The 25,046-nt window shown below is 37.4% G+C and overlaps 3 protein-coding genes and 3 non-coding genes across 11 annotated transcripts in view; 1 reads left to right on the top strand and 5 right to left on the bottom strand.

Moving 5' to 3' along the window:
• Positions 1-8,348, bottom strand: part of LOC133839273 (germ cell nuclear acidic protein) — a 45,686-nt gene extending 37,338 nt beyond the window's left edge. For both annotated transcript variants that reach the window (XM_062270696.1, XM_062270695.1), the window contains exon 1: positions 7,837-8,348. The gene's annotated coding sequence lies outside the window, so the exon portion shown is untranslated. The remainder of the gene's footprint in view (positions 1-7,836) is intronic.
• LOC133836798 (protein toll-like) lies at positions 1,665-2,409 on the top strand. The gene is made up of 2 exons (XM_062267384.1): positions 1,665-2,366; positions 2,398-2,409. The coding sequence occupies exons 1-2, from the start codon at positions 1,926-1,928 to the stop codon at positions 2,407-2,409; spliced, it is 453 nt and encodes a 150-aa protein (XP_062123368.1). The 5' UTR covers positions 1,665-1,925.
• Positions 8,349-9,592: 1,244 nt separating the features above from the next.
• The window catches only part of LOC133836496 (phosphoinositide 3-kinase adapter protein 1), a 37,202-nt gene continuing 21,748 nt past the window's right edge, over positions 9,593-25,046 (bottom strand). For 2 of the 5 annotated variants that reach the window (XM_062267017.1, XM_062267016.1), the window contains 2 exons: positions 14,340-14,529; positions 9,593-13,010 (listed from right to left, as the gene is read on the bottom strand). In XM_062267017.1, the coding sequence (XP_062123001.1) occupies positions 10,139-13,010; positions 14,340-14,529 (3,062 nt within the window). In that variant the 3' untranslated portion in view covers positions 9,593-10,138. Of the gene's footprint in view, positions 13,011-14,339; positions 14,530-14,946; positions 14,964-16,395; positions 16,420-22,641; positions 22,857-25,046 lie in introns of those variants that run through there. The other 3 variants (XM_062267019.1, XM_062267018.1, XM_062267020.1) reach the window with 3 other exon arrangements.
• On the bottom strand, positions 13,117-13,189 carry Trnar-ucg (transfer RNA arginine (anticodon UCG)). The gene has a single exon. It is a non-coding gene; the product is annotated as a tRNA-Arg (tRNA).
• On the bottom strand, positions 13,474-13,546 carry Trnar-ucu (transfer RNA arginine (anticodon UCU)). Its single transcript has one exon. It is a non-coding gene; the product is annotated as a tRNA-Arg (tRNA).
• Positions 13,846-13,918, bottom strand: Trnar-ucg (transfer RNA arginine (anticodon UCG)). The gene has a single exon. It is a non-coding gene; the product is annotated as a tRNA-Arg (tRNA).

The raw sequence follows: 25,046 nt of genomic DNA, 5'->3' as shown, positions 1-25,046 counted from the left end.
AACAAAACAGACGCTCGGAAAACGAAAACACATTCCACAACGCGAGTTATTAATTTAATAATTTGTCTCCCACATTATTAAGAACTGTTGATATTTTTCTAAACATTTTTTTTGTAGTTTTTATTTTCTACGGCATCTTTTTTTTTGTATATTATTTAATTTTAGCTTAAGGTCCGCTTTGTAAAAATTTTGAATAAAGTGTGTGCGGAAAATAAGTTGTAACCTTATAAAATCAATATCTACATAGAATAAACTGAAATAATCTTTACAAAATATTTCAAGTAATAGAAAAAACTTGTTTGTTTCAAAGTTTTTTGTATAAAAATGTAAAATATCAAATGTTGTTTTCGCTATTTTAATCAATTTCTGTCAATTAATAACGTCACATGCATGCTCCCAAAAATATGCGAGGTATACCCAAAAGTTCAGACTACATTTATTAAGAGAAAAAGGATCACACATGCTCTTATAGAAACTTTTTTAACTTTTTGTTTATCGAAATGATTCAGAACTAATTTAAGTTCTTTAAAAAAATCTATTTTTAATTTCCTATTTGGATTTTTTATGAACTTTTGATACTGCTTCATTAGTAAGTTTGTTATTGTTATTTGTTATTTTCAACAAATATAATTAAGTTAAGTATTTAGAAGCATGCAAAAATAAAGGGCATTTTATAGTTGGGTATGATTGATTTAAGTCAGATAAGAAAAGTATAAAATTATAGGAATCGCATTTGTACAAAATTTTATTTAGTTTTTCAGTCTCAATAAAGCGATTACTAAGTGAAGACCTTAGTTTCGGCAAATAAATGAAAATGTGTTTTCATAGTGATACAATTTCTTGTGTAGTCATATTCCTAATTGGAAATGTTGCTGCTAATGGTTTAAATATCGAAAATAATTGGAGAGATGCTGGAATCTTAGAGCTTCTTTTAACAGAAGAGAATTGTGCATTTTACTATTTGGGTGGAGTCCATTCCCAAAACCTGTTCAGTTTTGATGGTGTGGTTTCAATTAAAAATCTAAACGATTCTTGCCGACCGCAAATACAACAATTAGAAGCGAATGAATCAATTAGATTTCAATTTTTTAAAGAATGTGTTGCTCCACGTGCTGAGAAAATCAGATTTCTTACAAGAATTCAACCATCAAGTTTATACAACTTGAAACATTTAACTTGGGAATTGCAGAAAAAACAGCCCATGAATAAGTTATTAAGCATCTATAAACATCTTGAAAGCCTAACGTTAGACTTATATTGCGATACAGTTGATGATTATAGTGAATTGGATGCTGTTCAACATGAACAACTCAAAGAGCTCCGTATTCTTCTTCAGGCAGTACCTGATGATATTTTAATAAAAATGAATAAAGCATTTCTAAGTGGATTAAAAAACCTGGAAGTATTTGAGTATAATGGACACGAAAATGTTCATCCGTATATAGACAAGCAAATGTTTCAAGGATTGCCAAAATTATCAAAGATTATTTCGATAAACGGAATAATCACCATGGAAAATGATCATTTTCAAAATTTGACAAATTTGAAATTTCTAAGCTTCACGACTACATTAGAATATGGATATAAAATATTGAGGTATGTTCATTAAGTTGAATTTAATTAAATTGAATTTGATTTAATGTGAATGGTTTCTATATTTTAGCTCAGAAACCTTACGAAATAATTTGGAGCATTTGGTAATTACTCCTTCATATTATTTCCAAACAGATGATGTGAAGCAATATTTAGCTACCTATAAAAAGCTTCAAATTATTGAGACGCTCAAAGATTATCATTATCAATTTTTCAATGACAATATAACAGCGTTTATATGCGTACAAAAAGAGAGAACTTGTCAATTCATTTCGGGCATAAATAATGTCACCTGTCCGCATTTTTGTGATTGCATTTTGGATCGTTTAGAAATGCGCTTTGATATTTCATGTCATCACTATTATGTTAAGATTCCCGTATTGCCGATTCCTATTATTGGCAACACTACTCTCAAATTTAATAACAACAACATTACAATATTGCCAAACAACACTGTTGATGGCTACGCCAAAGCACGGGAATTGCATTTGCCTAATAATCAACTCCACAACTTAACTGTTGATCAATTGCCAACAAATTTGACATATTTGGACTTGCGCAACAATCGTCTGGAAAAACTTTATGAACAAGTTCTGGAATTTCTTTGGAACCGATCAAGCAGTTTAAGCATTAAGCTATCAGGCAATCCATGGATCTGCGACTGCAACGCCAAGAATCTTATAGAATTTGTTTTGAAGTATCACAAGATCGAGGATCGAGATGGTATCGAGTGCAGTGATCCCGATATTGGAATGTTAAGCATCGGATATGATGTTTGCGATCCATATGCTAATTATGTCAAAGGAATTATCATAATTGGAGTAACTTTGGCATTAATTATCTTAATACTTGTACTTTGCTATTACAAGCAAGACATCTTCATGTGGCTATATGAAAATGGATATTGTCTTTGGTGGATTTCCCGCACGGAACCCGAAGAAAGCATTCTTATGAAACACGATGCATTTCTAGCGTTTTGCCATATGGATTTAAAATATGCTGTGGAATTCGTTGAGGCACTGGAGAACGGAGCGAAGAAATATAAAGTGTGTTATTACAATCGTGATTGGTTGCCAGGGGAATCGATTCCCGAATGTATATTGAGCTCTATCGAAGAATCCAAGAGAACCATTATATTGTTGACGCCAGACTTTATCAACTTGTCGTGGGGTCGCTTTGAGTTTCGTTCTGCGATTAAAGCCAGTTCGCTCCATAATAAGAAACGACTTATCGTGATATTATATCCGAATGTGGATATTAATAACCTGGACTCGGATTTGAAGTCTTATTTGAAGTACAACACTTATTTGAATCGATATGATTCCCAATTTTGGAGAAAGCTAATGTTTGCGATGCCTCACAACCATATGCTAAGGAATGTTTAAGAAGATGCCTTGTAGATTCAAAGGTTGGTATTAATTAAAAAATGAAAATATTGTTGAAAAAACTCATGTTTTAATATTTATTTTTTCTTTTATTTCAGATCGAACTTATAAAAAAATAAATTTGATTTATAAAAACTGCATTGCTAAATAAATATCTTTGAAATGAAAAACTTTACTTTAGTATAGTTGATCGAAAAACGTGAGAAAATCACTTGTTGTGCCATGTCAGTCTCAGTTGCTGAACTATACAATAAATACATAAATATATACATGGATCCAAGCACTTGCTGCGTAGTGGTTGTTGTTGTAGTTGGTGCACAGTGGATCGCTTTCAAATAATTTGTTGTGTAAAAATGTTTGATGCACATCATGAATGAATTTGTACTATTATTTTTTCTTCTGAGTTGTTTAATATAATTTTATAATTAATAAAAGAAACATATATTGAATTGATTTTTTATCCGCTATCTGCTATATTTTGTACTCTATGGTATATTTTGAATCTACCACTACATCTTTATACCAAATATGGGCAATTTAGCTATATTCTAGTATTTTAAATTATATTTATTTGATATATTTTAATAATAATTCCACAATGTTTTTCATGATTTTCAATTTGATTTGATGAACAATAAAACAAGCCACTGTGCGAAGCTGATATTTTGGCTGGGTTAGTTAAAATCACCACTGATATGGATTTTGTTCCTGTAAAATGTGGCTGTGTGTGTGTTATTTCAATCTCAATTTATAGTTTCACATATGAGGTCGCTTTTAGTTTGAATTAAATTGTCGTCAAGCAAAGACTCACTTTTTGACAAAGAGCATAGAATGTATATTAGAAGTGTTGCTCCACAAAGTTTTTTTTACTTATTAATTTTCGTTGTACGAAGTCTACCGGTTAATTGTGAACAATCTTTAAATAAAACAGTATCACAAGGGAATGTGTATTTTAAACAGCTTGAACTGATCGCTATGGAAAATGATTTCAAGTTTGAATATCGTCGCGTTGGAAGCACATATTTTGAAGGAAATTCAGTAATCAACAGTTCAGATCATATTTGCCAAGTGAAACGTAAAGAGTTTAAAATAAAAGAATTCTATGAAATAAAAGAATTATTGATTCGAGATGATTTTATTAAAGAATGCATAATTCCTTATGTTAACACACTAAATTTGTATACAACAAAGCCTATTCCAGAATATGGTGAAATGCACCCATCTTCTTTCCAAAACTTAAAACACTTAGAGTGGACAATGATGGATAAATGTCAATCGCCGAATAAACTGATTAGCAATTTTAAACATCTGAAAAGTCTTTCTATTTTTGCACATTCGAATAACTATAATTCCTGCAGAGAATTACATACTATTGAGCATGAGCAACTTAAAGAGCTTCATTTGTATATTACCGATGCTCCTAGACCAATAAATAAATCTGAAATTAATTTCAATAAAACTTTTTTAAGTGGTATGAAAAATTTGGAACTTTTTGAGATTGATACCAAATTCTCCGTTCATTTAAATATCGATAGAGATATGTTTCAAGGATTAACCAATTTATCAAAGATATCTATGAAACACCCGATAACTTTTTTGGTAGCAGATCATTTTCGAAACTTAACAAATTTAAAATTTCTAGGGCTATTAGGCTTATATATGAGATATGATTGGCTAAGGTTTGTTTACATTAAGTTTATCTTAAAAAAACATAACTTATTTCAGATTCTTTTTTCAGATCCGATGCTCTGCAAAATAATTTGGAATATTTAGCTTTTTATGTTACCAAGTCCGCCAGTGACACATATGGAATAGAGGAAGCACTGGCATCCTATAAAAAACTAAAAATCATTGAAATCGTTGGGTCTCACGGAAATGTATTTGACAGCAAAGTTTACAAGATTTCAGCCTTTGTATGTCTAATGGAATGGAAAACCTGTCAGTTTATCTCTGACATACATAAAAGAACGTGTCCCACTTCGTGCACTTGTACTTTGGATCGTCCGCAAATGAGATTTGATATTAATTGCAGGAGTTCAACTTTATATAAAGATATTCCGAAATTGCCGATTCCAATAACTGGAAATACTTCTCTCAACTTTGAGTACTCAAATCTAACTAAATTGCCAACAAGAAAATTGTACGGATATTCGGAAGTTCGTGAATTGCATCTGAGTAATAATCAACTTTCTGATATCGACATTGATCAGTTGCCTCTGAATTTGACATATTTAGACTTAAGCAACAACAATATCGAAGGTTTAAATGAACAAGTTTTGGAATATTTTTCGAATCGATTAAGCACTTTACGCCTTAAGCTATCAGGCAATCCATGGATATGCAATTGTGAAGCTCAGAGATTAATAAGATTTGTCATTAAAAACGCCAAGATCGAGGATCGCGGCAGTATTAATTGTACTGATCCAAATATTGGTCTGATGATAAACTACAGATTAGGACAATGTGAATTATTGTTTGATTCCACTATTTTAATAATTATAATAATTGGAGCAGTTACTTCAATGTTTATCATCTTATATTTCCTATATTTCCGCTGCAAAATATTTGTTTTAATGTGGCTATATGAAAAAGGATATTGTCTTCGATGGATTTCCCGCCCGGAACCTGAAGAAAGTCTTCATATGAAACACGATGCATTTCTAGCGTTTTGTCATGTGGATTTAAAATATGCTGAGGAATTCGTTGAGGCACTGGAGAACGGACCAAAGAAATATAAAGTGTGTTATTACCATCGTGATTGGTTGCCAGGGGAATCGATTCCCGAATGTATACTGAGCTCTATCGAAGAATCCAAGAGAACCATTATATTGTTGACGCAAGAATTTATCAACTCGTCGTGGGGTCGCTTTGAGTTTCGTTCTGCGATTAAAGCCACTTCGGAGAACAAACACAAGAGACTAATTGTAATATTGTATCCAGATGTAAATGTTGATGCACTAGACTCTGAATTGAGGTCTTACTTGAAGTACAACATTTATTTGAATCGAGATGATCCGCATTTTTGGAGGAAGCTAATGTTTGCTATGCCTCATAATCATACGGAAAGGAATGTATTGACAGAATTAGAGACTTGATAAGGTTGGTGTTATTAAACGCAAATATGCATAGCTACAATTTGGGTTGTTTAATTAACCTTTCTTTTCTTATCTTTACAGAGCATATTCTTAAATCAGAATCATAAATAAATGTGTGTTTAAATTTCTTTTTAACATATTTTTATTACATTTTTTCGGTAAATGAAATTCTCTGATAGGTTTAATGATCACTTGTCTATACATTAAAAATATATACTATACATTAAAAAAAAATAAATAAAAAAAATCCTTTTCCGTTTGCATTAATCAATGAATGAATGCTTTAAAAAAATGTTTGTTGTATGAGCAATAATCGATTTAAGTAGCAATATCTAAACCACAGATGCGGGTGCGGTTCAGTTCTTTACTGAAGTGGAAAATGCGCAATTATAAAAAGGTATGTTGTGGCAAAATACATTGGGACCGGATTGTGCGGCGTAAGCGCAATATTGCTTGTTATGCTTAGCGCTTCCGATCTAGACAGGCAAGTCGTATATTACAAAAGAAGTCAAAAAGGAAAAAAATCGCATACATTGTTGGCGCATTTTGCATTGTCAATAAAGGCTTTGTTTGTGCCTCACAATCCTTTACGAATAAAAATGTGCGCAGCAGTTGAATGCCACAGACAAAAACATATATTGCATATAATAAAAGTAATATGTATGTATGTAAGTGTTTGTATGTCAAAAGTATTTGTGTCGCTGCTTATGGCAGAGGGTTTTGCTCAAGTGGTAATTAAAATTATGGTGACTAGTGTGTGTACTATATATGTCTGCACTAAATATGTAGTTGCTTCTTGACTAAAAGAGACTTTTGCCCCCATGACATAGAAAGAAAACCGTAAAACTGTGGCACATGCATCTCTTGACGCTCTGAGTTTGTCTTTGTGCCTGCATACAATTTATACAATAAATACAATATGCAATTAAGCTCACACTACGAGCGGCAAGTATGCGTGTGCTGTTGTTGTTGTTTTGTGCTTGCCACGACTTGAAATAGTTACAAGTATCCCGAGCTAGTGTAAAAGAAATAAAAACAAACAAAGCTATTCAAAAAATGTGCTCTTTGAGATGAATGTTACCTTTAGTTAGTGAATACGCTTTCAATTGCTCAAAGATCAAGGACATATTATGACAACACGGATATGCTATAGTATATGAGTAAATTAAGTAATTTGAAAATTTAATGGAAATTCAGTTTCTCAAACTATAACGTTTTAAAGACATGGACATGCCAAAAATTGTTATTAAAGTTCCTTTAAAATGGTATTTTTTCCTAAACGCTATCGAATAACTATTTTATGATATTGCAAATTGCTTAGAACCAAAAGTTTATGGTTGCTGTTAGCACAAACTTGGCAGCTTATCGTATATCACATATGATGAAAACTCAAATTAAACTAAAAAACATTTGCACAACATTTGAAAGGCTCTCGTTTACGCGAGGACCAAGTTGAAAGATGCTGGCCCCATCAACGTTTAGTGCATCATTAAAAATGCTTTACTCGGCAGAAACTTTGAAGTGGTCGCATTTTCACATGGTAACGTTTTTTAATTTTAACTTTAGCCGCCTGGGACAACAGAACAAATTAATGGAAAGGCAAATAAATGTCGCGAGCTGTGGCTCTCAAAAAAAGTGGAAATTAATGCGGTTCGTTGCTTATGGATCCACAAAAACACAAAAAACAAGTGGAAAAAATCTCACATAAATTTTATGAGTTTTGCTGACAACGTTGCCTTGCTTTGCCTTTTTCCTTGCATTACCTTCAATTATTTACGAGCGGTGGCTGTTCCTTGCGGTTCTCAGGTTCTCAGATTTGCAGTTCCTTGCGTTCCTTGCAGTTCAGTTCAGTGCATTTATGCTGCACTCTTTTAAATTTCCCAAAGAGAATGTTGTTGTTGCACTTTCAATTTTCTTTATAGATTATTAACAATTTAAAGCATTGCTTTGTCTACTACGCAGTTTAGCTACAAATTTAATGATTATGTTTTTGTTTTCACACGAGAGTGCAGCAGCACTCAATGGGCAACCGAGGATGCGCCAAACAACAATTCTATTATCAAAAGTTTTTCATTATTTTGCACTGCTAAGTTGTAACTAACTATCGGGTGAATTAAACACTTTTAATGGGATATTTAAAATTGGATTTTGTTATATTCAAGTATCTTTATATCGATGTTTAAGGCGTAAATACAAATTGTGTACGTATTGCGAAATTTGTAACGCGCACTTTTGTGTAGCAGTTGTGCTTAATTAACAGAGTCGACTGAAAGAAATGTCCTTTTTATACACACTTGTTCGCTTTTGGCAGGCAGAGTGCAAAAAAAGCTTTCGTTGCTCTCCCCAGCTGACGTTCTCTCTCTCTCTCTCTCTCTCTCTCTCGCACTTTGCTCTCATCAGCAGTTTACGCTCAAGCGCTTGGAGAAGGGCTTTATTTTTGTTTTGACTGGCGGCATTGAAATAAAGCTTTGGCACAGGGTGCTTCAAGTTGACATAAAGAAAACACACAAAATAATGAAAGATGAAAATAAATGCAAACCTATTTGTACATTTAAATTATTTATTGAATAATATATTGTTATTATATTTTTATACTTTATCTTTCACATTTGTCTTTATTTTATTATATTTTGCTTGAAACACGCTGTGCTAAAGCTCAACCTGCAACATGCATAAAATGTTGCCTACTTAGCAGCGCAACTCTTTCTCTCTCGCTCAATTTCTGACTGCCTCTCTCACACACACACATGCACACACGCATTTACACTTTGCGGCTCGTTAGAACTTGCATATACGAGTTCAGCTTTGAAACCACATTTACTATCGAGCCGAGTGACTCCCCATCATCAGCTGTACTAGAGCCAGAGCCAGAGCCGGATATTGTGGGCGGAATTGTATGCTCTGGCTGCCCTCCCCTGCTACCATTTAGTGAACATGTAACGCAAATGGAAAATGGCGGCTTAACTCACAACCTACTCAGCTGGGAGAAATACTATGCCGTTCGTATACGCAATAATTGCGACCTCCAAAGCCAGACGAAGCAAGTTTTGTGAATGTGAATTAAAAATTACTGGCTTAATGGTTGCTGGCAAGCAAAGGTCTTGTGTTTTTCTTCGCTATGTTGGTAAAATGCGCTCAATTAATTTTGTGTTGTTTACAGCAAACAGTGTAATTAAAGTAAGGTGTTTGCAAATATATAGGTTAATGCTCTATATTTATGTTATATAGTTTTATGTTTTATGAAGAATAAGATACATTTTAAATTTCCTATTTCAATTGCTTTAAATTTTAAAGGAAATCTTGAACGTCGCTCCTTTGCAGCTAGTAAACTATTTCTATTTTTTACCTTTTATTTTGTTGATTTCCCTTGAATTTATGTTGGCACCTGTAATTCCATTTTGCGTGTAGTTGGCTTCCGCATGATTTCCTGTGTGGTTGCACAAGGAGCCGCAAGGATCTGCCACGTTCTATGTTCCGCGCGTGCTGTGCCAAAGTGCAATGAATGAAAAAAGCTTTGCATTGTTTAAAGAATTACGTTTATTGCGTTAAACTTTGTGCGAACAAAAGTGTTTATGCTTTAGCGCTGCATGCTAGGCTTACGAATAGGAGAAATATTGTAGCATATGGTAGTAAAATAAAATATAGTATTATATGCGCGGGGAATACTTAGAGCTAGAATTACATAATCGCAATTCGTTGGTGCCGAGACCTTCTTGCAGCTTAAACACTAAGATATGTTTTGTTGTTTTGGTTGCTTGCAATCGTTGCCAAAAAAATAATGTACAGATCGATAACGATAATGATAATTATACAGATAATACATAATATAAAAAAATGTAATGTACAACTAAATGGAGTCGAGACATAGAGATACCATTAAAATAATGTATTACTTATGTTGTTCGAAGCACTCGTTTAACTAGTTTATACTCATTCCAGCAGATTTCGATATATATTTGTATATAGTACTCCTTATTCATACTTAAACCTATGCCTAGACAATACGTATGTGTGTGATATGAAAACTTAAACAGCTACGAGATGTGTACAATACAATGGAGCAGATTAACAGTTCATGTAGTTGGGCGACTCTGTGGCCTGCTCTTTGCCAACGGCTTCGGATGTTGTCGCAGTTGTGTCTTGGCCCACATTTTGATAGACCTCAGCCTGAACTTCAATGCAACCCACTTGGGGGCAGGCAACCTGTTTGGGCTTGAAGGAGCTGCAGCCGTTGCTGGAATTGCTCTTGGTCAGTTTGCCATAGATGATGTTGGGGCGTTCGTTCAGCTTAATCGGTTGTAGGGTAACACCATTCTGATAGTGTTGCTGAGTATCTTGCTCCTTTGTTTCCATGATGGTGTTTAGATAGCTACTGCTCTGTGATGTGGACAACGGTTGACTGCCTCCGTTTCCATTGCCATAGACGGGTATGTTCGAGGGAAACATCTGATAATGATCCGAGCCCGTCGGACTTGTGGGCGTGTGCAGGCGCGAACAGCTCGACATGGGCGATGGGAAGACGATCTGATGGCGTTCATCGCCTGGTGTTGAGACGGGCGTAAACACTGGACGCGGCGGTGGCGGCACCAAATAGTTGTCCAACAGCGTGCCAGGATTTCCCAGGCGGCAGCCAAACTGTCGGCGATCCTCGTGATCGGAATGCGTGCCCGAATCACCGAGCGAAGCGCCGCTGCAATTGCTGCCAGTGCTGAGGCGACCCGACGACGAACTGGAGCTGGAAACGCTCTGCAGACTCAGCGAGCTAATGGGACGTGCCGATGACTTGAGACTGCAACTGGTGGCAATGGAACTCTTGGTCTCATCCAGCAGACTGTCGGCGCAGCTTTGACTGTGCTGTTGCTTTTCGGTTGCAGCCTTTTGCCGGGAGAATAATTTCTTGATGCGCTCGAAGGGCGTGTCGCGTTTCATTTGCAGCTTGACGAGATCATTGATGCGCACATACTCGCGTCGCATTTGATCGATCTGCTCCTGTTTCTCGCGAAAGCTTTGCTGCACATCATTGCGATGCTTCCACTTCTCCACCAGCAACTCCACCTCACCCAACGACAAAACATTGTTCTTGAAGTCATGCATAATCTCTGCGAGCTCATCGTCGGCATTGGCTCGTGTGCTGCTCGAGGCATCGCTGGCACTGCGCTTCAGTGTGCCATAAGCTGGTGTCACTTGGGGCAACCTCATGGTCGAGCGACTGGGACGCAGTGGCTCTTCCACTGGCCGATTGGAGGGCTGAAACAGATAGTTGCCATCGTCGGGCTGCTGCACTGGTATGTTGGAGGGTTGCATTACATAATCATTGCCAGCTGCATTCGCTTCGAGCAGCTGTGAACACTCCTGGCTGAATTTGTCTGTTGCCGCAGCACCGTCGACCACATCTTGGGATTTGTTTTGCTCCTTGGATTGATAGTATGGCGGTTCATTGATGCGCAATTCATTTGTTGTTTGAGCAGGTCCTGTTGTGGTTGGAGTTTCGAGGACTTTGCTGCTCTCGAGATGCTTCTCGGTGGCACTGCACTGCAGATTCTCATCTTCGGTCTCCACGCTGATGTAGTTGAGATTCGATATGGCCATTGTCTCAGTCTTGGCACGCACCTCGGGCGTATTTTCACGCTCCGAACCGCTCGACATTTCCATGTACTCAGCGGCTGTGGGCAGCTGCTTTGGCGGCTTGGCTCGCGGCGATGCGGGCAGCGCTCCAATCACGACTTGAGTTGGTGGAGGATTCTTGGCAGCCGCTGTTGTTGTTGCTGCTGTTGCTGGCTTTGTTTGTGCTCCCGGGCTGCTGGCTCCGCTGCTGGGATTCTCAATGCCCTTGAAGTAATGATAGACCATGGTGAGATTGTGAAACTCCGAGAAGCTGACAATATTCTGTGCCAACTTGTGGTGTCCCTCCTGCTCGGCCAGCTCGGCGGGTGTGCGTCCCGCACAATTGCGAACGCCACAAGCGGTGTCGCCACCCGGACACTCCATCAGCTGCAGGCACAACCGATTGAAGCCCCAACGTGCGGCGAAATGCAACAGTGTGGGATACTCTTCGGGACTGGACTCGAGGCGTGAGAAGAAGTGCGGTTGACGCTCATAGGGACCATTGAGCAGATGGAAATTGGGTGGCATGTTGCGTTGGAAGCACTGCAGCAAATGCTGATCGAGTGCATCACGCTCCAGCGGACCCACGCCCAGCGCATGACACATGAACTCAATGGGCGAATCCTCGATGCGCAGTAGTTGCTCTAGTTCACGCAGACGACTCTCGCATTTGATGGGACGTGCTCCGAGGCTCTTGTTATTCTTCTCGATGCGTATCTCGATCATTGTGGAGATTTCCATGCAGGATTCAGGTATGGCAAACTGTATGGTATAGGGATTGCGACACTTGAAGTTCCTGATTTCAATCAGTTCACCCGATTTCTCCACGAGCAGTTTGAGGGCATCGTTGGGTTTGAGTGGCTCGGCGAGCATAGCCAACACTTTGTTCTGACCCTGTTTCACCTTCTTTGGCAGCACAGTGAATCCCTCCGAGCAGCTGGACAAGCTGCGTGAAATGCTGTTGTTGTTGCTGCTATTACTGTTGTCCTGACACGGAGGCCGTTGGCACAACGCACGTCCCAAGATATCGGTGGCAATGCCGAGTATGTTGCTGATCTGCGCCTGATCATTGTCACGCACCACACAACGACGCCACTTGTAGTAGCTGGGCAGCGCCGTTTTGTGCATCTCCTTGACCTTATCCTCGCCCACATCCAGCAGTATGGCCAGCACCTTTTCTACGCGTATGATCGACGAAAACTGGGTCATCAAAAAGCTGTGTGGTAGTGCCAGCAAGGCGGGACACAATATGAAAATCTGTAGTGCTGTATTCTGATATTTCTGGGCGATCTCCTCGCTGAAGGGGCCATCATCAATTTTAATGTGCAGAAAACTAAAATGCAGAGAAAGAACAAGAAATTGTTAGACTTTTTGACTTTGCCAACTTCTTAAAAGTTGCTAAAAAGTTGTTACCAATTTAAAAAAAGTAACTTCACAACTGACCATGACGGGACTCGAACCCGCAATCTCCGGATCCGAAGTCCGACGCCCTATCCATTAGGCTACACGGCCTATTTGATTACCATAAATTTAGTAACTCTCTAGATAAATTGTATGTTTACATATTACACATAACTGATCCTTGGAACATGAGAATGGAACATTAAGTTAGGAGAAATACTAAACCCGAGCTTTTTCTTTATATTTTAAGTATTTAAGTGTTTTATAAGTAAAATACATTTATTTATATACTCTTAAAAACTGTAAAGTGTTTTGTCTATAACTTTAAAGAAAGTTAAATTAACTTCTTTTAATCGACTAAATTGCTACGAAAAAGAAAAAGTAAAATAAGAAGCCATCCATGACGGGACTCGAACCCGCAATCCCCGGATTAGAAATCCGATGCCTTATCCATTAGGCTACACGGACTATACCGTTATTGCGAAGTTGGTAACTGGAGAGCTCAACATTTTGGTTTACAACTTGTGCAAAATGGATCCTTCGAACGTGGGAAATGAGTTTTAACTTGGTAAAAAGGTTGAAGCAAAGACTTTGCTTTAAGTCTTAGCTTACTTTTTGGAAAGTTATATAAGAAAAATATATATATAACTCTGGATATTACAAAATTTAAAGTGTAAATTAAAGTTTCTAACCAAGTTAAAAAATCTTTTACCTATTTGACAACTTTTTTAAAGTTGGTAAAAAAAGGAAAAAGTAATTTTCACAACTGACCATGACGGGACTCGAACCCGCAATCTCCGGATCCGAAGTCCGACGCCCTATCCATTAGGCTACACGGCCGTTGAACTTTCGCCAAAATTAATGTTCATATAAAATATGACTTTCTATTGCAAAATAAAAAATGGATGCTGTGCTTAATCTGTAATTATCATCACTCATTTCTAGGCTTAATAATAATCTTTTCTTTAATTGGTAAAAACTTTATGGAATAATTTTTAAAATTACAATATTTTTGAAACAGACTATTTTAAATTGTGAAATTTTAAGAATCAGTGTTCTTATTATTATTACATTTAATATAAAATTGGTAATAACTTTTCACAATGGTATCTAATATTGCAGTACTTTCGTAGCACGTATAAGTTTGTTTTGAGAATTAAATAAAATTTTGAAAACTACATAAATAATTCATTAATTTTTTTAATTATTTAAATTTTAAGAGGTTTTTTTTTAGCAAAAATGAATAAAAAGTTGTACTTACTTGAATGGTTTGCGTCCGCGCTGCTTGGTGATCTTGTCGAAATGGTTCTTCAGGAAAGTGGCGCGCAGATAGGCGCGTTCACTGTGCTTGGCAGTGACGATCAGAATGTCGTCCATGTTGTAACCCGGCTGACCGAAGCCGTAGCCGGTTGCTGGTGTTCCGTTTGTGTTGTTCACGTTGCCGCAGTTGTCTGCAAAATGAAATCAAAAGACGCAGACGATTGTCATTGATGAGCAAAATTGTTCGGGCATGGGAATGTTACAACTGATAAAGAACTGGCCCTAACGACCCCGAAAAAAATACATTCCCAATACACACTGCGATTGCATTGGTTTGTGTTGCTGTCGTTTGATAAATAATGTGTGTATTTAGGATTTGACTTTAGCGATTTATGACCCTACTCAAATAGTCCATGTTTGACTTATTTTTTTTCAAAATGCTTTCCACTTGAGCGAAGAAAATGCAACGCAAAGTGTGATAATTTTGTTGAGTACAAACAAAAGGTAAAGTGTATAGTTTTATGGCTTATCAATGAGGATAACAGACAATCGATTGTTGACAAGTTTGCCATGATTGAGTTGAAAAGATTAATCAATCTCTCATACACTCGAAAGATATTCTGATTTCATCGTGGCGCCTTCATTTCATCATACTCTGGCATTTCTTACATTTCTCGCGTTTAGCACTTTAAATTTTTCTCTTTGACTTTTACACAACTTTAAACATTCCACAATGAGAACTTGGACACAACTGTTTTGAGTCTGTTTGGCTTTAGTTTGCTTAAGCTAAATTAAACAACATAAATTCAAGGCATATAGATAGGCACAATAACAATTTGTTAAGTTTTTATTTTGTCAAGGCGTGTGAGGGCAAATTAATTGCCCGGCTTTTGATGCGATGCGCCTTCTGGCCAACATAAATTCAGTCACGTTCAGAGCATTTAAATAAAATAAAAGACGACAACGAAGACGACGACGAAGACGATCCGATTCTAAAAACGGTTGCGAACCGATTCGATGTTATCTCCTGGCCAAACTGAAATCCACTGTTGCACTTAAGGCGCTCTGCACAGTTCTCGACATCTTGACACCCACAAATGGCGGCAGACACACATATTTTTTTTTTCTCGCCCCTCGTCACTTTTGCTGCGACTCCATCTCCAAACTTTTGTCTGTGTCTCCGAGGAGAACGCAAGAGAGAGAGAGAGAGAGAGAGAGAGAGAGGGAGAGACCCGAGCTCTTCTTCCTGTTGCATGTGGCAGCTGCTGCTCATTATGTGGCCAAAGGGAGACAGAATGTTGCTGCTGCCTTTTATTATTATTATTGTGTAGTATAAATAAAAGGCTTGTGCAAAAATAAAATGACAAGTGGAGCGTTGAATCTTTTCAAAATTTGCATCGTGTATAACAAACATATTTTATTTTGCGCGTTTTTGTTTTCTAAACGCATGACAACATAATTAACTTGAAAATTGTTGCCTGCCTCTTGATTCAAACTGCAGATGTGGCGACAAACGCGAAGCAAAACTTTTGCCTTTTGTGATTTTGGGTTGATTAATGGCCGTGGCCAAAAAGTTGCTCTTTGCTGCTCCATAATGGCTTTTGTTTCTGCCATTTTCAAACTTAGATTTCGCTGCTGGTTGCTTGCATTGAAATTTATCACTCAATTACATGACAGACGACAGTCTGTCGAAAAATGGTGAACAGGCCAAGTTGCAAGTTGCAAGTTGCACGATGACATTGAAGTGAAGATGTGACTGGAGTTGAGTTGACTTGACTTGTTTGCCAGAGTCGCCTGGCAATATTTCAGCGCCAACATCTGGTAATTGTTAAACAGTCGCCGCAGCAATTGCAAGAAAAATGCGACCCTTTGTTTGCCACACTCTCTCTTTGTTTTCATATCACACACACATACACAGAGTGAAACTGCCGCAGCAATTTGCTGAAATTTCGCGATTTCTTTTCTTTATTATTTTTGTCTTTTTCTGTAGCTTGCTCTTTGATCGATGCTTTTTTAATGGTGCCCAAATGCAGCTGCATCTGTTAACATTCACTTACTCATATCCACATATTCGTAGTTATTCGTTGCCGCCTTGCGGCAGCTGCCAAAGAGCCTGCAACTTCGCTTCGTTGGCATTTTGTTGCCTCTTATTTATATTGTTGTTCTTGCACTTTTATTTATTCATTGTTAATACACCAACTGTATTGCCAAATATTGAGTGCATTTCTCTTTTTAATTGTTGCTGTCAAACAGCGAAAATCTCGTCCGCGTCGCGGCTAATTGTCGTTTCGGCATTGCAAATGGAACTGGAAGCTGATGCTCTAGCTTGGGCTTGGGGTTAGTCATTTGCTGATTGCCTAGAACTATGCGACTATGCTTTTAATTAATTGATTAAAATAACGCTCGGCGCCAGCTATGTGTGTAGTGGGCGGTGGGCAGCAAACGGGTTTGATTTGGTTTAATGGAGGGTAAGCAAAGAGCAGCAATGACACGAGCTTAAAGTAGCGGAAGTTGTAAAACAAACTAAAGATGAAATAGTTCAAGAAAACAGAATTAACACGAGCTGAAAGTGTCTACAATTATTATGCGAAGTTGCTTTAGATCAAAATCAGCAAGGGAAGATTTTCATATGGTGTGATCAAAAGTAAGAAAGAATGGTAATGACACGAGCTGAAAGTGTCTTCAAATATAAAGCAAACAAAGAATAAAGTTATGCAAAGTTGCTTCGAAGAAAAATCAGCAGAAGAAGATATTCATATAGTGTAATGAAGAGTAAGAAAGAGTAGCAATAACACGAGCTGAAAGTATTAAAATTGTCAAGAAACTAATAAATGAAATCAAATTTGATTTATAATACAAATTAAGGAAAGCGAATATAAGTTAATGAAGTTGTCTTCAGAGAAAATATTAAGAGCTTTTGAAGTACATTAATATTAAGCTAAGTAGCTTAGTTTGAAGAACTTGTGCCATAACATTTTAATATAAAGTAAGGCACAATAATAAATAACTAAACTTGACAGCTTTTAATAATTGTATTTGCCATGCTTGTTTTGCCTATCGATGTCATTTCGAGGAAGTATCATAACTTCTAAAACATGTCCAATTCATCAAGTTTTATTCTGTGAAAAGCTACTTTTATTTGGCTTTGAATGTTTTATGATGGGGTCCCCCAGAAAAAAAAAAAACAACTGCCAGTCCATACAAAGTTACTCTCTGGTGTCTTTTTTGTGATTCTTTTTTATTTTTGTGAACAATTTGAATAAATGCCAGAGCTGTGTGACATTTTAGCAAGACATAAATCAACGAACGAACGAATGAACAAATAATGCGGGATTAAATGGACTGCGGCCACGAGGCAGCAGCGGATCGCAAATGGAACCGAAACCCCGACCGGACGATACACAAATTAACCCTCCCCCAGCTATGTATGTGTGCATATGAATACGATATATAAATGAATATATGTATATACAAAACTCAAATGTGCATACAAAAATACAAAAAAAAAAAGAATGCTGCTTCTCGCTCTCTTTGGTTCACAACAATTATCATTTAATTATGTCAACTGTAACTTAATTATGAGCGCATCTTTTCAGTTGAGGCCACTTGATTAAAACTGTTTCATATTCAGTGATAGTTTTTGGTTTGGTTAATTGTTGATTTCCGCATGAGATTTGTGAATTCCTCTGCTCAATTAAGCCATGAATCGGTTTAAGTTGCATTGCAATGTGAATATGATTTTTTGTATTTATCATTTATCGCTTTGGTAGCTTTGCTCCACTTTTTTTTTTTTTGCGAGAACGCTTTCAATTGTTTTTGCCCACGCCCACTATTTGACTTAGTTTACGCCCACAACGACTAGTCTAACGCTTCAATTTGCCCCTCAGTTTAGTTTGATGTTCATTAAATTGTGTAAATTGCTCAGTTGTTGTTGTTGTTGTTGTTGTTGCTGTCTCTTTTCCATTTGCTGTGAGTTGTGCTCATTTCGTTACTGTGAGAATTTAACCACTGTGCTACTGTGGACAGTGGACAGTGGGGCAAACACAGAACGGTGTGCGGGCGACGACAACGATTATAAATGACATTGCATTTGGTTTCGGTTTCTGTTTCTGTTTATGTTTTGGATTCGGTTTTCGAATGCCAATGAATGCGCCTGCATCCGAGGTTGACCAGCCATAAATTGTCATGGTTTCAATCAGTGCGTAGCTTGTTTTCCGATTTAATATGCGAGGTCAAGCTGATGTTTTTCATATTACACGATCTTCCCCATTGATATACTACTAGTACTTATAGCCTGTTGAGTTGAATCCACTTTGACCCAGTTAATATGGAATTTATTTGCTTAGTGAAACGGCTCATAATGGAAACATTTAAAAACACATCATAAACTTTCGAGAATCTTTCGAGTTAAGATATTTTTCGCCTGGCAACGTATTTTACCACCCCAGTCAAAAAGCGAACATAAACAAATATTCAAGCATTTCATTTTCAGTTTTCACTTTCACGATGCATGAAATATTTTCTCTCCCTCCCACAACAAAAAAAAAAAAGAGTTCAGAAGTTCAGTTTTCACGCTGCATGCCACACAGTTCATATATCTTTGCACTTGCAACCGAGTTGTAAATTTTATAAACAGAAAAACAAGAATGTCTATTGGCTATGGATAGAAGATGATGTTTGCCAAAGAGTTCATAAAACAGCCAGTTGGAAGTTGGCTTAGTCCCTAGACTAAGCATTTTATATGTGGCCTGTCATATGAATCCGATGTGAGCTGCATTTTAAATGCAGTTTTTTGCTGTAAACAACTTTGGAGGTCTGTCAGCTTTGACTGCGATTCTGGAAGTTGTTTTGTTGTATTCCCTTTTTTTTTGTTTTTGATGTTTTTGACATTAATGTTTTGTTATTTTTGCTGTCATAAAAGGGCTGGCGTCGGGGGAAGTCAGCATTGGATAGGCTCCCACACACACATATGGCCACCAAATCCCTTTCCCATATGTTTATCTCGTGTTCCTAGTAGAAGTCTGCTTATAAAAACAATGCAACAGACAACTCTTTTTTGTCTCTTCTCTTTTTTAGTGACTATTTTTAGAGCACAATCTATTTTCAATATAAATGTGGATTCCTGGTATCGCTTTAAGGGGCGCTGAATAATTGTGCAGCAGGTGTCAAATGTCTGTCCCCCTTTTTGAATACTATACTTTAAGTACTGACTGAACTCGATTTTATTTTTTTTGGGTAGAGGAAATTGTCATTTCTCATAAGTATTAAAATGATCGTGTAAGATGCAACATTTGTGGTCTTAGCACGAGCTCATCATCTTCCATCTTCCATCTTTCCACCCTATCGCAGTTGTCGCTGATTAATACGGTGGCATTCGTTGCTGTTGTTGTTGTTGTTTTTTTTACAGGAAAGACGACAACTTTGTCAAACACTTCATCAAACATTTCAAATGTCTTCGAAAGGTGTGCATTTGGTATTTCTAATTTTTTTTTCACTTCTTCGTTCTTTTTATGTTATTTATTTGATGTTTTGCTGTTGTGGGAGAAATGCATTTCGGAGTGAGATGCATTTGTGTCACTTTGGCAGCCATTTCATAGATCTATGCTCGGTGCTGTGTGCTAATAAATGTCTACATAAATTTGAAAGTGACATTTCAGCTACAACAAAATGCAACTGAGGCGCTGCTCATAAATATTCCGTTGAATAATTTAAGGCGCAATGTCTCACACATCATTTGATTTTGTTTCGTTATGGGAAGCTCTTAAAAGGAATCAAATGCTTAGATTCTCAGATAAACATATATTAGGATATCTGGCTTTTATGGCAAAAGGGGACAACAAGCATGTGATGGAAATATAGTTATTGCGTAGCAAGAAAGCTGCTTAAAGCTCTGAGAAAAGCTCATTAATAATGCGCTTTTAAGAATTTTGCGTGCAGCTGATTGAAACAGTTTCCGACCCTATTTAATAATATTATTCAAGGTTAATTGACGTGAGTAAAACGCTTCTATTAAGCTGCTGCACTTAACACATTAAATCAGCCCGCAGCTTTTGCATTTCTTTTAACTAAGTAGTTGTTGTAGTGTCGCTTTCAAAATGTTATTATTATAATCTCTTTTGTCTTTCATTTTTTTTTTTGGGATATGCATTGACAATAAAAAATAAAGAAGTGGGAAAAAAACAACGGCGACAACAACAAAACTTGACAATAATCAACTCAAATTTTTCATTTCCGTTTATTAAAGCAGAGCACGAGAGTGTCGCCAAGCGAAAGAGACAAAGAGAGCGCTACTGATGCTGCGTGCATACATAATTTTCTGTTAGTATGTGTGAGTGTGAGTGCGAGAGAGAGAGAGAGCTAGTGATTGTGTGTGCGTGTGTGAATGTGTGTGTGACGTTTCCTGCGTGCAATTTATGTTGTAGGCTCTAGAGATGAGGCAAAGCAAGCAAATGAATATGGTGGACAAACTTAAATACAAAATACAAAAAAAAAAAGAATATAGTTTGAAGCAGCACAATATTAAATTATTAAATTAATGCTTGAAATACATTTTAATTTATTTTGTATTAATATTAATTTGTGATGAAGCAAAGCAAGCAAATTAAGGGAATATTAAAATAGATTGCAGAACAAAAATTGACAAAACATTGAATTTAAGTTTAAGCATTTTTAACGAATTTAAGAATTGTTGTATATTAAATTGTATTCACTGATTCATTGTGTTTAACAATTTCTATACAAAATTCAAATTTAATATACAACAATTGCTTTTTATAAATTTCATAACAAAATTAAAATTAAATATACAAAAATTTTTTAATAGTCTCGAATAGGAAATCGATATTTTCTAAATTTAATTTATAAGTGTTGGAATGCTTAAATATTTTAAAATTATTATACAGTTCTTATTTGTATTAAAAGTTATTTGTTTGAGGTTATGTTTTGCTTTTAGCTGCTTCCATCACTAACTAATCGCATGTCCATCTCTAGCATTAGCGTGGACAACACTACGCACACACACACACACTCATGCATTTGCTTAGCCACACACACACATACAGCCTCATTTATGCTTTCACTGCTGTCTGCTGTTGTCTTCTATGAGCGATTTCCGGTGCAAGCGTCGCAGTTAGCGTCGCTGCTACTGCAAATTGTACGTTACTTTCTGCCTTTGTTGTTATTATTATTGTTCTTGTTGCTGTTGCACATGTTTATATGCTGCATGCAACGGCACCTGCCACATTTGTGCGCTTTGCCAGACGTTGCGCCTGCGCCTGCAGCGAGTTTCGCTTCCCTGCTCAGTTTTGCTCTCTTCCCCCTTTTAAAGGAGGGGCAGCACTTGTGTCCCCCCCTCTTTGGCTGCAACATTTATGGCTATGTTGCTCAGCATTTGCATCACGCACAGCCCTTTCAATTATAATTGCTGCCTTTGCTTTTGCTTTGCTGCCTTTTTGCTATTTTTATCCATCTATTTTGCTTTGACGTCGGCACGCGGCCGTCACAAAAACTAACGTAATGGAAAAAAACAAATACAATACGAGTACTGCACAATTTTTGAAGCACGCGCTGCAGTTGCACATCTGTTGTTTTTTTCGGTGGGGAGCTGCTGCTGAATGTGCCCCCTGGTTGCAAAGGATGCCCCCGTATATAGCGTTTTAAATGTCTGGCTTTGCCTTTTTCCTCTTCATATTTTGTTGTTTTTGTTATTAATTAAAAAACAAAAACCTAGTCTAGACGATTTAAATGGGCGCAGCTTCAGCGGAAATTCAATCTGTGCTCTATTTTTGAGTAGAGCACGCAGTTTTTTCCCCTCATCAGCATTTTTGAAGGGTGGATCAGATATACACACGCACATATAAATAATACACACACACACACACACACACACAATCTTGAGTACACACGTGCTGTGTTTTAATGCAGGATTACAATGCATTGAGCTACAAGTTTTTCAGCTATCGCACGTACACGGAAATTGAACGCCTGCTTCGGCTGTCAATTGAACGGAAATTGAAATCCTTTAATTACACAATCCCCTCAGAAATTTGATGAAACAAAAAAAATAACAAGCTCCAATGGAGAATTGAAAATCAAAACCTAGCTCGACACGCACTTTAAACCCTTTCGGCATTTGCTTTGATTTTTTAAAAGGAAAATTACAGAAACTGCATTTGAAATTTAAGGGTTTCAATCGGCGTTGGTCTTTCTATGTTTTTTAATTGTTTTCAGATGTGTTTCTTTTGTTTTTCTATTTTCTTTTTTGAGTGCACTTCAGTTGTACTTCATCTTCAACTTCAACTCACCGCAGCAGAACGTTTCCATTTCAATGTCTTCGCTTTTGAGCAGCATTTTGAGCGTTTATTGTTTTTCTTGTTTTTGTTTCAAGTATGAAGTGAATATCTTTGCATTAGCTGCATCACTCGCGAACAGTAACACACACACACATACGATACACTGGCGCTTCAGTTAAGTTGGCTTAAATGAGCGAGCATGCGCAACGTCAAGTTGCCACAGTCCTTCAACTTCAACTGGCGGACAGTCGCTGTTGGCTTAAAGCTGTCGGCTCATCGCAACTTGGGCCTCCCAAACAATTTGAATGCCAAGAATAATAATGAGCCATGAGAGAGTAACTCTCTCTCTCTCTCTCTCTCTCTCTCTCTGTCTGAGCGCTCTCTTGCGTTCGTCTCTCAATAAATAATGCATTAAAAAGATTATAAAATAATAAAAGTCAAGCGCTGTGGTTGGTTGTTGTTGTACGTGCCCCGTGTGACGTTTGCCTGCTTTCAACGCGTTATCCATTTTAAGTAAGGGCCAAGAAAGAAGCTTGCGAATGAAGCTCGAAGCCAGGCTGGCTATAAACAGAATTATGGCATTTTAAGTGGCCAACAGCGCCAATTTGATGGCATTCTCTAGCCAATCTCAGATGCCACTGTTTTGCACTCGAGTTCTCAAGCCCAAAAGCGGCTCGAAGTCAACTGTAAACAGTTAGCTTGCAAATAGAACGGCATAAAAAAAAAAAAAAAACAAAACAACAAAAAAGTATAAACAAATGATTTAAATGGCAACGCAGACAAGGGCAAAATACTTGCAATAAATAAGCCCAAGGAATATTATTTACTAGAAGACTGAAGTTTAAATTAAATTTAAATAAACAGGTAAGGATAAAGCAAAGTTTTGTTGCCTGTGAGAAAAAGGTTTAAAAATAGTCGGAAACCTCGGAACGTGAGCAAAATATGCCAGCATAATTCTTATGTTATCCTCGGTGAAGAGCCCAAAATTATGCAAATGTGGCATGCAACTCGCATAATATTTATGAATGCAACAGGTGGTTGAGAGCTCTGTCTCACGGGAGGGGTCAAGGAAATTGACCAAAATGAAAAAGAGAAAACAAACAAAATAGCATTTTCCTTCATTAGGATTTTGCGGACAAATAAAGTCTGTTTGTTATGCAGTGCACAGGGTTATGGTCGCTAGACGTTCGAGTATTGAACCCCCAGCGGTGGCAATGACAGTGGCGGAGTGGCAGAGTGGCAAGTGGCAGGGGCAGCAAAAATGGAGTCGAAGTCGGCTCTGCTTTGTCTTTTGGCAGCGTGTTTGTAATCTGATGAACAGATGTTCTCAGAATTGAAGACAGCGGGCTGCTGCTGCTGCTGTTGTATGCCACATGCCACATGCCACTTAGTCATAAACAAGTGCAGCGCGTAGCACAAAGCGATTTTGACGTTTGACCCGATATCACCTGCCACTCGATATATTGTATATATGGACTGCAAGCAGTCTATAAATTGATGTATGGCACATTGCTGCAACCATATAAAAAGTGTTGCAAAAGACGCGCTGTTTACTTGTCCCCCTTTTTTGTGAGATTGCTTTGATGTGCCACACACACACACACTCGCACACACACACACACACAACATTTGTATGCGCAATTGGCCTAAAGTGTGTGCTGCCAAATTTGGCCAAACGCTTGAATGGCACGCGCCATATGCTAAATAGTTTTGCTTCTCCGACTTTGCTTCTTCCGACTCCACCCACCCAAAGACTTGAGACTGTGGAGTTCACGCTTCCGTGCCATTAACACGTTTGAAGCAGAAGCAACAGCAACTCAAAACAAAACAAACAAACAAACCAAACAGTCAATGGCCACGGCTATCAATTATGCAAAGTTCCTGCCTGTAAAGTTGACTCCCTTTTCTGCACTTTTTCCCCGTCTTCCGTTCTGTGCCACGCGCGCCTTTTGCAAAAACATTTTTCAATTTATGCTTTTCTGCACACCATTTGCCACACCCACTTTTGTTTACCCCCTCTAGTCGATTCGATACGATTCAATTCGTTTATTGACTTTTGTCATTTTGTTGTTTTGTGCGTTTTCCGCTTTGAGGCGCAGGTTGCGCATCCGCCATGTTGTCCACTCTGCCACTGCAATTGCAACTGCACTTTGCCGGAAATGTGTGCCCCACACACACACACACACACACACATAGTAATGATTTACATATTTGCCATTTTGATAGCTCAAAACATTTGAAAGAATTATGAACTCGTTTTTGCTATTGTGGAAATTGATAATGTTCTTTTTTTCGCCATAAATTTAGGTGTTCAAATTGAAGTTTGCACAAAGTGTGTCAATTGCTTTTGGTTCTTTGTGACAAAGTGGAATTGAAAATGGTTCGAAATGAATTTTGAATGCATAACTCGAAGCATT

The sequence above is a fragment of the Drosophila sulfurigaster genome, chromosome 2R (genome assembly GCF_023558435.1).
Source record: "Drosophila sulfurigaster albostrigata strain 15112-1811.04 chromosome 2R, ASM2355843v2, whole genome shotgun sequence".
NCBI classification, from domain to species: domain Eukaryota; kingdom Metazoa; phylum Arthropoda; class Insecta; order Diptera; family Drosophilidae; genus Drosophila; species Drosophila sulfurigaster.
This window is presented reverse-complemented; position numbering and strand designations above follow the sequence as displayed.